General features: G+C 45.0%; 1 protein-coding gene and 1 long non-coding RNA gene across 13 annotated transcripts in view; one reads left to right on the plus strand and one right to left on the minus strand.

Moving 5' to 3' along the window:
• LOC309350483 overlaps positions 1 to 13272 on the minus strand; it is a 300644-nt gene that overhangs the window by 193285 nt on the left and 94087 nt on the right. The window lies entirely within an intron of this gene.
• The window catches only part of SEC31A (SEC31 homolog A, COPII coat complex component), a 58357-nt gene that overhangs the window by 40139 nt on the left and 4946 nt on the right, over positions 1 to 13272 (plus strand). For 5 of the 12 annotated variants that reach the window (XM_081876647.1, XM_081876656.1, XM_081876654.1 and 2 more), the window contains 4 exons: positions 564 to 917; positions 4877 to 4915; positions 9289 to 9347; positions 10476 to 10754. In XM_081876647.1, coding sequence (XP_081732773.1) covers positions 564 to 917; positions 4877 to 4915; positions 9289 to 9347; positions 10476 to 10754 — 731 coding nt within the window. The remainder of the gene's footprint in view (positions 1 to 563; positions 918 to 4876; positions 4916 to 9288; positions 9348 to 10475; positions 10755 to 13272) is intronic. The other 7 variants (XM_081876651.1, XM_081876657.1, XM_081876655.1 and 4 more) reach the window with 4 other exon arrangements.

A 13272-nucleotide genomic window follows, 5' to 3' on the forward strand; every position in this document is an offset into this window, starting at 1 on the left:
GTGGTCAGGGATGATGTGAATTGTAGTCTCAAAACATCTGGAGGGCCAAGATTGCCTATGCCTACTCTAATGGCCATGGAGGCTCATTTGCCTTATTTGCCATGTCTAGGAGGATTAGTTTGGTCAAACAGGGTATACATTACTTCTGGTAAATAGCAGCTAGACGGCTGTGAAAATTTGTGTCCTGGGCTCCTCTACCCATGTACTATCTGAGACCAAAAGGGCACATAGGTTGCCAGATGTGATCCCCCCCCCCCAATTCTAAATGTGTCTGTGGGGAGGGAGGGTTATTGCTTTGTTTTGCTTTCGTTCTCATTTTATTACGCATTCTGTGTTCTCGTTTTGTATTTTTATGTTGTTCACCGCCCTGTGATCTTCGGGTGTTGTATGCAAATTTAATTAATAATAATTTTCCGTTTTTATCTTCTGTATTAAAGCAGGAACCTTTATCTGGAATGCTTAACCTGCAGCCCCTCTTAGGAGGGCTGTGTTTTCTCCCTTTTCAGCTGGGCCTCACTTTACTAACATAACCTTCTCCTTTCCCCCCACCCTCTCCGATGTAGCTTGCCAGCCAGCGCAGCAGTATTCTTTCGGAACGGGGGGACCGCCGCTCTATCAGCCCCACCAGCAACAACCTCCTCCGCCCCCTACCTCGGCCTCTTACGCTAACCCTAACCCTCCTTACATGCCCTCTAACCCTCCCACCTCCATGCCCTCCCCGCTGTACCCAGCCCAGCCCCAGCCCTCCCCGACCAGCTTGAACCCCAGTTCTTCTCTTCCTCCTCCCCCTCCTTCTGGTGCCTCCTTCCAGCATGGCCGGCCGGGAGCCCCAGCATCTTCTCTGCCGTATGCGCTGCCTCCTGGACCCTCAGGTACAGAGCCGGCAACCAGTGAGCTCGCTGCATCCCAAAGAACAGGTCTGCGCTTGCAAAGGGGCCTTTGTTATGCATTTTGGGGGCGGGGCGGGATGGGGCGCACGTTTCATTTATCCTCGTCATTTTGCATGTGTATGCTGACACGGTTTTGCGCAAAACTGGTGGCTTGCGCAAAACTCTGGTTGCGTGCTTCTGAAAAGCATCGCCATCTTTTGCCTTCCGTATAGGACCAGCAGCTTGCTCTGTCCAGAGCAGCATGAGTGGCCAAACGCCCCTGCCGTGAGTCAAAATAGCGTCCAGAGATAGTCCCAGGAGTCATTTACTGCATGTTGTTGTTGTTGTTTAGTCGTGTCCCACTCTTCATGACCCCGTGGACCAGAGCACGCCAGGCACTCCTGTCTTCCACACTGAGAGCCAGTGTGGTGTAGTGGTTAAGAGTCTTGTAATCTGGTAAACTGGGTTCGATTCCCCGCTCCTCCACATGCAGCTGCTGGGTGACCTTGAGCTAGTCACACTTCTCTGAAGTCTCTCAGCCCCACTCACCTTACAGAGTGTTTGTTGTGGGGAGGAAGGGAAAGGAGAATGTTAGCCGCTTTGAGACTCCTTAGGGCCTTAGGGTAGTGATAAAGCGGGATATCAAATCCAAATCCAAACTCCTGGTCAAACTCATGCTGGTAGCTTTGAGAACACTGTCCAACCACCTCGTCCTCTGACATCCCCTTCTCCTTGTGCCCTCAATCTTTCCCAACATCAGGGTCTTTTCCAGGGAGTCTTCTCTTCTCATGAGGTGGCCAAAGTATTGGAGCCTCAGCTTCAGGATCTGTCCTTCCAGTGAGCACTCAGGGCTGTTTTCCTTCAGAATGGAGAGGTTTGATCTTCATGCAATCCATGGGACTCTCTAGAGTCTCCTCCAGCACCATAATTCAAAAGCATCAATTCTTTGGCGCTCAGCCTTCTTTATGGTCCAGCTCTCACTTCCATACATCACTACTGGGAAAACCATAGCTTTAACTATATGGACCTTTGTCGGCAAGGTGATGTCTTTGCTTTTTAGGGTGCTGTATAGCTGTATATTTGCTGCATAGAGGCTCTCAAACTGTAGAAGGGGCTTTAGCCGAACGTTCTGGTTTTAACCAAAACCAAGACCAAGAGGAAGTCAATGAAATCAGTGCTGGCAGCTTTCAGTCAGCGACTTATAAGAACAGGGCTTTGGGATGGGACCTGGTTCTTGTTTGTTTGCCATGCCCCCAAATTGCCTAGCCAGTTGTTTATCATTCACAAGCCTTCCATAGGAAAGTGTGTTGCCCGCTATCAGTTTGCGAGATTTTTTAGCCTGCCAGGGAGATCAGGATCACCCCATACCTCCTTTACCCTTGCAAGAATCCCATGAAATGCTCTGGGCCAGCCGTTCTCAACCTGTGGGTCCCCAGATGTTGTTGGACTACAACTCCCATCATCCCTGAGCTCTGGCCTTGCTAGCTAGGGGTGATGGGAGTTGTAGTCCAGCCACATCTGGGGACCCATAGGTTGAGAACCACTGCTCTAGGCTGAGAGATAGTGGCTGGCCCACGTTCACCCAGTGAACTTCAGAACGGAGCGGGGATTTGAACCCAGGCCTTTGCAGCCCAAGAGTCCAGCGCTTAAACCCCTACACCACACTGACTCTCCTAAGGTACGGTCACTTTACTGATTACCACTGCAGTTGCACCCGTGCCACTCTGGAAAATCTGCAAAGCTACAGCCGCGCTGCACAGACCAAACATTTGTATTTATGGGAGTGTGTAAGTACAGGACGCCTTATACTTCTCTGAAGTGGCATGGGAGCAACCGCTGTTGCCCTCTAGGAGCCGGAATCCCTAACAGGCAGATAGCCATGATGTGGGAAGGATCCTCTTGGTGCTCTATTTCTCACTTCTTAACAAAGATTATTCCATTAGCAAGCTTTGAGATGGTTTCAGGAGAGCATGGACCAGGGTTCTTGTTTTAAACCCAAGGTTGGGGACATTTTGGGTGGGGGGGAACAGAAGGTCCAACCTGTCCCTTTAAAATAATAATGGTAGTAATTCTGGAAACTTAATCATTGCATACCTTATAAACATGACGCCGTAATTCCAACCAGAACAAAACGTATTGGCCGCTGACCTATTATATCAATGCTCCAGCCCTTTATATTCATTGTTAGCTGAAGTTTTTCCATTGGGATTGCCACCAGTAAGGGGGAGGGGGGCGCAAGCGACAGTTGTTCACTAAAGGTGAAACTCGATATCGATGAAGCAATTTAGAAACCCTTTAAAGTTATGTTTTTCTTCTCGCATGAACTAAGCAAGCATGTCTGGAACATTTGCTTCTGCATGTGTGTTAGCATGACACAAGAACGTTTGGCCCCAAATGAGAGAACTGTGAACTTGCTTTTGTTAATGTTTTTTGTCTTGAGCAGCTATGGGTGCATGATAACAGACCTGTTTCTTTATTGGTGTCGTTCAACTCTTTAGCTTTCCTTTCCTTGAAAATAAAATGCAGATAAGCATAACAAGAAGACACAAAGCTTTTGTCAGGGACCAAAACTTTGTATTATTATTATTATTATTGTTATTGTTGTTATTTTGGCTAGGGTATGAAGGGAGCAAGGCTATTACAGGTTACAGTTTTGGATGAAATTACATTAGATACACAGCAGCTGTTCCTCTTTCCTGGTAGAAAAATGGGTTAGAGTGCTTTTGATTCACTTCAAGAAATACAGCATGTCCCAGGATGCCTTGCAAAGAGTTCTGTGGACTAAAGTTTTCTAATGGAGGTAGCTTCCATGTTCAGTTCACAGCTGAACTTTTAAAACAGATGTGGTCCTCTAGATGTTGAGCTTCAGCTGCCATCATCCCTGACTGTTGGAAAACTAGAGGTCCATGCCTACCCCATCCCTGTTTTCGCAGGGATATCCCATTTTCACTTTGATAAACAGGACTAGTGATGTTAAATTCTTGAGAATATTCTCAAATATATTCTCGATTAATGAGAATATTAGATCATTTTCATTTAGATAATTTTCATAGGAGAATATTCATTTTAATGCATTGAAAATGATATAATTCGTTAATATACATGTTTATTCATGGGTAAACTTGTTCAGATGGCAACCAAAAACTGTAAAGATACTTTTATTCAGTTGGGAAATGCAATGAATTCACATTCTTTGATTTTTTTTTTGCGCCAAACTTGAAATTGAAAATTCAACGTGAATGACTCAAGTCTATTACTCAAGCCTATTACATACAGTTGAAAAACATAGGAATTCAAATGTTCATCAAATTAAATGAATAGCATTTTTAAAACTAAAAAAAATAAAAATGGTTTCTGTAGCTCACATTTCAGAACTGCCAATGGTGAATGACACAATGCCCAGTAATGTAACTGGATCAAAAAAATAATTATTCATTACTTATACTGGCAATATTACAGCATGATTTATTATTTACTAGGTTTTTTAAATGTGGGTTGTAAAACTGGTTCTTATATTAGAACTTACAGTTTGTGGAGAATATTCTCCGGAGAATTTTCCAGCAGATAACATTCACGAGAATATTCTCATTCACGAGAATATTCTCACCTCACATCACTAAACAGGACTTTGGAACCAAGAATTTGGAACCAGGCCTTGCAGGCCTTAAGCCCAGCACAACACCAGCAGCTATTCAAATTGAGTTCTCTGAGAATCCCACGGTTCCTGGGAAACTCCTCTAGGTTTTCTTAGGCAGGAGGTTGTGGATACTGAGTGCATTTCCTTGGAGAAGGTGTCTTGTTCTTTGCCGCTTAGGCAAACTCTGGGGCTGCATGGCTAAACTGGGAGTGAGGATTGGTAAGAGCGGACGCTTGAAATCTGTTCTTGAAATCTTAGAAGGTATTTTCCAGCACATGCAAAGCTTGGAAAAAGCTGGTAATGGGAAGGTAGTGTATCTTTTTTTTCCTTTTAAATTGCTCCTGAGGGTTTTTTTGCGTTTTGTCTGCAGACTATCAATCCATACAAGACCAAGCCAGTATCCTGCAAGGTGACTTAGCTACCTTTTATAAAATGGAAATCATTAAGGCACAGCACGAACATCTAACAAATTGGACTCTAGCAGTGCATGTGACCGCAAATTCAATACTTTGTGCTAATAATACTTGTTAAATCCAATGAAATTTAACACTCGGTAACATTTTAATGGAGACAAATGGTTTGACTCAAATAGCAGAGCTGGGATTTATAACCACAGATGTGATCAACTTCCAAAACAGATGTTTGTTGCATTCATTGGGAGAGGAGTAACGCTCTGAAATGTTAATTTCCATGGTCTGCACTATAATTTTTGAAGCAGTCTTTTGCACGAACAGGACAGCTGCCTTTCGTGTTCAGAAAACCTGAGAAGACAGTTACACAAACTTCCAAATAGTTGCAACTATCCTTAAAATCAGGGCGTGTGTATTCTGCACTTTCCAATAGAACGTTAAAAGAAATTGCACCTAATCAATCCAAGTTCTGTGTCCAAAAAAATCCAGAATCATTTGCTTAACTTGGGCAGATTGAACAGATTTGCATAAGCTATTTGTAAACTAGCTCCTGCTTGTGCTGATGGAAAAGATGAGGAATTGCTGAGGTCGTGAAGATGTCTACCTGCAGTTCTTCCTTTCGGCACAGTAAATAGGTTTTGGTTAATAGAAGGAAGGAGAGCAAACTTGGCCTCAAACTCAGGGACGTATAGTAATAATATAATAATAATTTATTATTTATACCCTGCCCATCTGGCTGGGCTTCCCCAGCCACTCTGGGCGGCTTCCAACAAAATATTAAAATACCGTAATACATCAAGCATTAAAAGCTTCCCTAAACCTAGTCAGGGGGCCTCTAAGTTAGCCTGGCACCACATTCAGTATTTCTAGGGTTTAAGTGTTGGTTTTCAGCAGGCTCTCTCAGTTTCCCAGGTGAGAGACTTGCTCATGAGGGGAGGGAAGAGAAAAAGTTGAAATGCTAACAGCAAATATTTCTCTTCTCCTTTGTTTTTCTTATTTCGCCTAATTTATCCTTCAACTTTCAGCCTTTAAAAAAATATGATTTAGTTAGTCCTGGGAAGGGAGAAAGAACTGTGAAGAACACTGAAGTTCTCCCTGCCTAGCCTTGATTGCTAGAAATCTTAATCGGAAACCTTGCTAGCTTCCAAGATTGGAGCAATCATTATCCCCACACTCTCAACCTATATTTTCTATAATGAGGACTAGAATCTTCCTTTGGAAAAGAAACAACGCCGAGATTCACAGAAAGTGAAATCCTGTTCCCAGTACACACTTACCTTCTTGCCCTTAGTTGCAAATGAGCTGCAGAACCATGGGAATCCAAATTTCTCAAGGAAACTGAGTTAATCCTAGATTTTAAGAGAATGGGAGCTACAGTTTTATAAAAGAAAATTATAGCACTGTGGTTAAAAACTCCAGCTGTGATTATTTTTGATTAACTATCGGTGTTGTGTAACAAACCTGCATTACTTTTTATTTTACTTGAGTGGCCCTTCAGTTCAGATCAGTTCAGAAGATCCCAATTTAAGCTGTCCCCCTAAGCATGTTTGTTGAGGCAGGAGAGGTCCCTGCATACTCCTGAGCCAGAGCAAATTCCACCAGGAACATCTGCAGCTACTGATTCCGGATTCACACTCAGTATTGCTTTCATTCATTTTCAATAAGGCTTATTCGGAAGCCCTTGCCAATAGACGATAACATCAATATGTGTTCAGATGCCCAGCTGGACACTTTTGTCTGGACAGGTTCATAGCTTTTTTATTTATTTAGATGATTTATTTGCTGCTTAGCCTTCTCTTCTTCTTTGCAAAAGTAAAATCTCTGAGCGGTTCACTGATACCGGCATAGGCAAACTCGGCCCTCCAAATGTTTTTTTGGCCTACAACTCCCATGATCCCTAGCTAACAGGACCAGTGGTCAGGGATGATGGGAATTGTAGTCCCAAAACATCTGGAGGGCCAGGATATATATGTGACTTAAGAGGTTTAAATGATGGAGTCTAAAGAAGGAGAATAATATTAATGAAGAGCAAAACAAGGGGTTTTGTGAAGAATTTGGTACAGTTGAACATATATGAGATATGCTCTTGACTGTATTTGGGTTATTATGATTGCAAAACCTTCTGTAATACTGTATAAAATTAAAGATAATAAAGGAAGAAACATCTGGAGGGCCGAGTTCGCCTATGCCTGCCATAGAATTTAAAATAAAAATGCAGTAAGTGCGATTAAAATATTGCAGTTAGTGACCAGGATACAGAAAACATATTGTAATGAACTTCATCCCTGAGGATCATCTAGTCTGTAGTGCAGGAATATGAATTTTCCCATACGGGGATCAAACCTGCAACCTTGGCATTATCGGCACCATCCTCTAACCAACTGAGCTATCAGTTTCCTGGATGGAGCGCTTTCATGAGCGAAGCTGCTTTTTCCAGGGAGGCACAGTAATTGGCACTGCAAACACAGGGGGCTCCCTGCATTTCAGCTCCCAAGCCCATGAGGCTCAGTAGCAGGCCGCTGTTGTTACTCTACTCCCCAGTTAGTGATTATGAATTCAAGCGGCAAGATCTGTGGCAGCGCACTCTCCCTCTGCGAGACAGGCTTCCTGCCAAGCAGCAGCAAAACTTAATTAAGTGACTCAAACAAGCATGTTCACAGCAGCTTTGTTCTTTCCAATTTTTACCAGTTTTGATCCGAACCGTTTTTTTAAAAAAACGTTGACACTGCTGTGGATTTATGGGTTACCAGGAATTACTGATTCTCTCCTGATATCCGGGCTGCAAAAGCTGGTTGTCTTTTTCAGTGGCCTGCGCTGGAAAGGATAGGCGGTGAAGATCTAAACCTGCTGTGTCTCTGCTACCAGTTGTTGACTTAATCCTAACATTAGCAAAACTACATCTATGCAGGAACCTAGGCTCGGAAAGATTCACTGTTGTCTTCAGCAGGCCCAGTTCCATTGTAACCACTAATGGTTTTGCCCATTGCATATCTGAATACGTGTCCTTAGACTTTTTATTAATGCAAATAGCACAGCCGTGTCCCCAGATTTAATCCTCCTCCCCCAGTGCGAAATCCATTGTCCTTTGGAAGGGCAGTGCCCAGTGGTAAAGTCCATATGCAGAAGGTCAGTCCTCTGCACCTCCAGGTGGTCAAGGACTCCTGCCAGTCAGTGGTAGATCAGAGGCAGGGAGCTTCCAGCCCGTGGGCCAAACAAATGTGGCCCTTCAGGGCTTTGTCTGGCCCTTGGCACTCCACCCAGACCACAACCCTCACGGGCCTTGCTTCACATCATCCTCCAGTGTTTTTGCATGGCTGGAATGTGTCCTTCAACTCTGATCATGCCTCTTGCTTGCATTGATGGAGGGTAGATAGTTGTGTGTGTGAGCGCTTGTAGGAACTGGCCTCCTGTCCAAAGGTAAATTGACACCTACTCCTATGCCCACGTTTGCCTCTGGCCTTGACCGCCACTGTTATGTGGCCCCTGGAAGCTTCCCCAGAAAGGAATATGGCTCTCAAGCAGGGATGTGTCCCCACACCTGGTGTAGGGGAAGCTTCTAAGGCTAAGCAACTGTGCTTAGATGGGCCTATCGTCCAAATCAATACAAAGCAGCTTCTTTGTTCAATCACCATGAAGGCTCTGCATCCCAGACTTCCAGGGCGAACCAGTAGAGGCATATATTTTGACAAACGGTGGCCAGCCCATCGTTCTCTGTTGGAAACGTTTCGGGGCATCAATCAGCATTTAAAACCCCAGAAGCGCCGAAATGCTGCATTCCCCTGAGCAGCAACACGGTATTCCAAAGTGGTGTCTGTTGCTAACAACGTCCGAAACAAATCTCTGAAATTTCAGATTTTCTTCCTTAGCCCAATGATAGAAATGTCAATGACTGTATTAAATATGTACCGATAAATAACAAATATATGTGATTATGCTAATTGTACTTGCAAATCCATGCCAGATTGACAAAGAGCGCTGTAATGAATGTAAATCGTAACTGGAATATTGTGCCATCAATTTACATAAAGCTTTGCAGGTAGTATAAACCCACAGGGTAGGTCCTTCCCTCGTGGGGCTTGCGATCTGCATTCTGGTAGTGGAGGCAGAACATGCACAAATATAGGAGCAACTAGTTGGGTTTAGTTCCCGTTGAGCAGGAGGAGCAAGGGAATTGGGCCAAAGGCTATGAAGGCAGATGTGGGTTTTTGCGTTATTTGCATTCCTATTTCAAATACAGAACATGCTCATCCCCTCTCTGAAATTTCTAGATTCCAATGAAATGCTAGCCTCTAGTTAGAATGTGGCAAAATTTGCTCCTCCTGATTTTCTGGGACACTTTACATTCCACTGATATTGTTTGGTCTTGTTGCAGGACCTCAGAATGGCTGGAACGACCCTCCTGCTTTGAGCAGAATTGCAAAGAAAAAGAAGGTAGGTTAAAAGAAACTTAGGACGTGCCAAGAGTGACTTTGAAGGCCCTTCCCCAGGTGTCTCTGCGATCAAAGGTGGCAACCAGAGAGAGGGTTATCTTAGCCTGTGTGTTGTTATCCTCCCTGATCAGCAAAATGAGGTTTTTAATTGTTAAGATCTCTTGGATTTAGAAAGAGGAGGTTTTTCCCTGCCGGATATGAGACTGTATTATGAGGTATCCTATCTTTGCTGGTTGAAGGAATGGATAACATTAGAAAATTCACATATTCTACACTTAGAAGGTCATGACAATATTTTTGGTTGGCACGTTTATATATGGTATGAAAAGGTGAAAGTTCATAAAAGATTTAGAAATATAATTAGGAAAAGTATACAGTATGGAATAAATACAAGAATCTATTAAAAAACTTATGGAATATGCAGAAATGGTGAAACATACCGGAAGAATAAGAAATCAAGATAACAAACTTTTTATAAAAGAATGGAAATGATTTATTGAATATTTACAGATAAATTGTAAACAGATTAGAACATTGGCAGGATTGTTGTAATAGCCTGCAGTTTTATAAGAGTTTATATTTAAAATAGATGAATGAATGAGCAAATTAATTTGGATACGCAGAAGATACTTAAAATAAATTTAAGGAACCGCAGAAAGAGGGGGAAGGAAGTCAAGTTTTGAAATGTTAAAATGATTGTAAAATTAGTGAAATGTGTAAACCTGAAAAGCATATTTTAAAAAAAAAAAAAAATTCTCTTGGATTTGTTTTAAATCTATCATCAGAGGGCTTGCGAACGCATTTCAGTTTATGAAAGACTGGAGCATGGAAAAATCAACAGCAAGTTATACATGAATGAAGCTTGCCTGTTCCATCAACAGCTTCAAAAAGAGCTCCTTTAAACTTAGCTAAATTGCTGGCTAGGGCTGATAGGAATTGTAGTCCAAAACGTCAGGCTAGCAGAGGCTGATTGAATGCCCGACGAACAAGGAACTGAAATTACCTTTGATAGGTGAACAGCCCTCAAAACAGTGGTAGCAAATATCATTTCCTACTCTTGCCTAATTTTATCACACACCTGTTGCCATAAGAACTCAAATGAGCTCTTCTTTTCCTCCTTCTGCCTTAGGTGCCTGAGAACTTCCTGCCTCCGGTTCCCATCACAGCCCCGATAATGAACCCCATGTCGGACCCTCAAGCCCAGCTACAGCAGCAGCAGCAGCAGCAGCCAGGAATGCCCCCTGCCCAGGTTCCGTTCCAGCCCTCGCATCTTCCTCCAGGCCAACCTAGCATGCCAAGCCCTTACCAGAACGTCCCACAACCTGGGGGCCAGACCATCATGACTCCTGCCGTGTCCATGCCCAGCATGGAAGGGGCTCCTGGAGCGCCAATTGGCAACACCATGCAGGTAAGAGCTGGTGGCCAGGTGTCTTGGGCTGGCTGGATGCCAAGGAGTGGTGGGAGGCACCAGCCGTGGAACCCCCTGGCTAACAGGACCAGTGGTCAGGGATGATGGGAATTGTAGTCCCAAAACAGCTGGAGGGCCACGTTTGGCCATCACTGCCCTAGGGAACCCCCAGGGGAAGTGTCAGGGAACTGCCATCAGCTGAGAGACGAGAGGTGGAAGGGCAGTTGTGTTATAGGGAACCTCTGGAAGTCTTGCAAAGCAGTTCCTCCTCTGGTGAGGAGGAAAGCCCCAACTCCAGTGGGGAGGAGGTGTGGGACCAGGGGGTGCTAGGGAGAGCCTCAACACCGACCCTGAGCAAGCCGGAGAGAAGGGAAGTAGCCCTTTGTCAGCCCCCACTCTGTGCAGTAGGTTTTGGTGCAGGGAGGGGAGGAGAAGGTTTGGGGGGTCAAGCGATTGTTACGCTGGGGGAGGTACAAGGACCGACCACTCCCAGATTCTGCTAGCGACTGAGCCAGACTTGAACTTGCGACGCTCTTCGCTGTAAATAGTTTTGCACTAAGAATAAAGCCGGGAAAAGACAGGTCGGAGTCTTGCCTGTTTGCTCTCGAGCAACCACACCACCATCTAACAGGAAGGATGCTCAGGGCCAGGCAATTGGGGTTGGGACGACAATGAGCGGTCAGAGGGAGAAGAGGGACAAGACTTGGGGGGAGGAGGTGTCGGAAGCTGAAGAGGGGACAAGCTTTAGTGAGCAGGAAGAGGCTAGGGCAGAGAGCAGTTCAGACTTTGAGGCTGTAGCGGAGGCTGCAGGGGAGGGCGGCCAAGAGGCAGAGTTGAACGATGGCATTTGCCACAACATTTAGAGATGGATGCTTTAAAAGGGGATTAGACCAATTTGTAGATGGGAAGGTTATCGATGGTCGCTACTCACGATAACCACACTCCCACCAGTATCAGAGGTGGTTGCTAGGCAATGTGGTTGCTAGGCAATGTGCACTCATGTCCTTCTCGTAGGCTTCCCATGAGCGTTTTGGTTGGTCATTGTGAAACCAGGATGCTGGGCTGTAGAGAGACCTTTGATCTAGTCGTGTAAATTTATTTGGTTTTCAGATTAAAGTTTTACAGTCACATAGCCAACATACAACATAGAAACAAGATTCCAGAGAATCTCATGGACTTCCTTTCTCCCCTTTGTGGGTCCTGTTGTCAATCACCTCCTCCCGCATCTTTTATAAGAATCCAAATTTTTTACATCTCCAATATGTCCAAAATTCACCATTAAACTACAAGTGTTATTCCAATCCTACTAACGATTTTAACTCTTCACAATGGTTTTTAAGATAAGTAATAAAATATTCCCCCCATTCCTTATTAAAAATTTGGTCTTCCCGATTCTTCCTACCAGAGAAGTATGGCAGAGGGGGTTACCTTTGGCCCTGAAACAGTTGTCTGAGGTGGAATGAGAGGGAACGTATTCACTCCTGAGAACATTCCCTCACCAGGCCAGCATCCCTTACATTTTGTCACCTGGCACAGATGTGGGGAACCTTTGGCCCTCCAGGTGTTGCTAAACTACAGCTCCTGTCCTGCCTGACCAGTGGCCATGCTTGCAGGGGTTGATGGGAGTCATAGTTCAGCCACATCTGGTGGGCCAGAGGTTCTTCACACATGTCCTATTAGGTTGCACCATCCCTTGCTACAAGATGAGGGGTACGTCTCAGCCTCACTTCAGACAGGGAGGCCGTTATCTGGTTCAGGGGTCGGCAACCTAAGGCCCATGGGCCACAAGCGGCCCATTGGGGTTGTTTAATTGGCCCATGGACCCCTGCCGCCCGCTCGGTCAGCTCCCGTGCGCTAAATTGGTGCGGAGCAGAGCAGGGACCGCCTTCCACGATGCTGGCCGGCTTCCCTTTGGCTGCAGGAAGCTCCTGTAGCCAATGGGAAGCTGCGCACGCCTCCTCCGCGTCGGAAATAGTGTTTGTGCATGCATGCACACACACTCCAGCCCAAGCCACAAAAACTTTGCCGACCCCTGAATTTTGGTTGGATCCCCTCTATGCCTGATGTGGTAGCAGCCATGTAGCCTGGACAGGCAGTTGTTGAATTTCTGAACGGCTGGTTGTTTCTTCTCCCTCCCACTTGCTCAGTGGGAGGTCTGCGGCGTCCTGCCTGAAGAAACAATCACCCTTTTGACTTGGGGGATTGTCTTTGAAAGCAAATGACTGGCAAATGATCGTGAGAGCCTTGTGGGTGGGTTGCTATGCGGTGAGAGACGTTGGCTCATTTGGAGCCGCATTGTTGAGGCAGGCAGGTTTTGCCCATTTCATTTGATTTAGATCTTACTGATGTTTAGGCAGAGGTTAGCATTTGCTTTCCCTGTCCCAAAATCATTCAAGGGTGCAGAAATATGCACTCTAAACACCTGATTATCCTGTAGTAAGAGGGAATCCAGCATGAATGGGTTTTATGGTAAGGCACGATTAGCAGAGCTGCTTTAGCATTAAGAGGCAAATGTGGC

This window comes from Podarcis erhardii (assembly GCF_964252035.2).
Source record: "Podarcis erhardii genome assembly, chromosome: 9".
Classification (NCBI taxonomy): domain Eukaryota; kingdom Metazoa; phylum Chordata; class Lepidosauria; order Squamata; family Lacertidae; genus Podarcis; species Podarcis erhardii.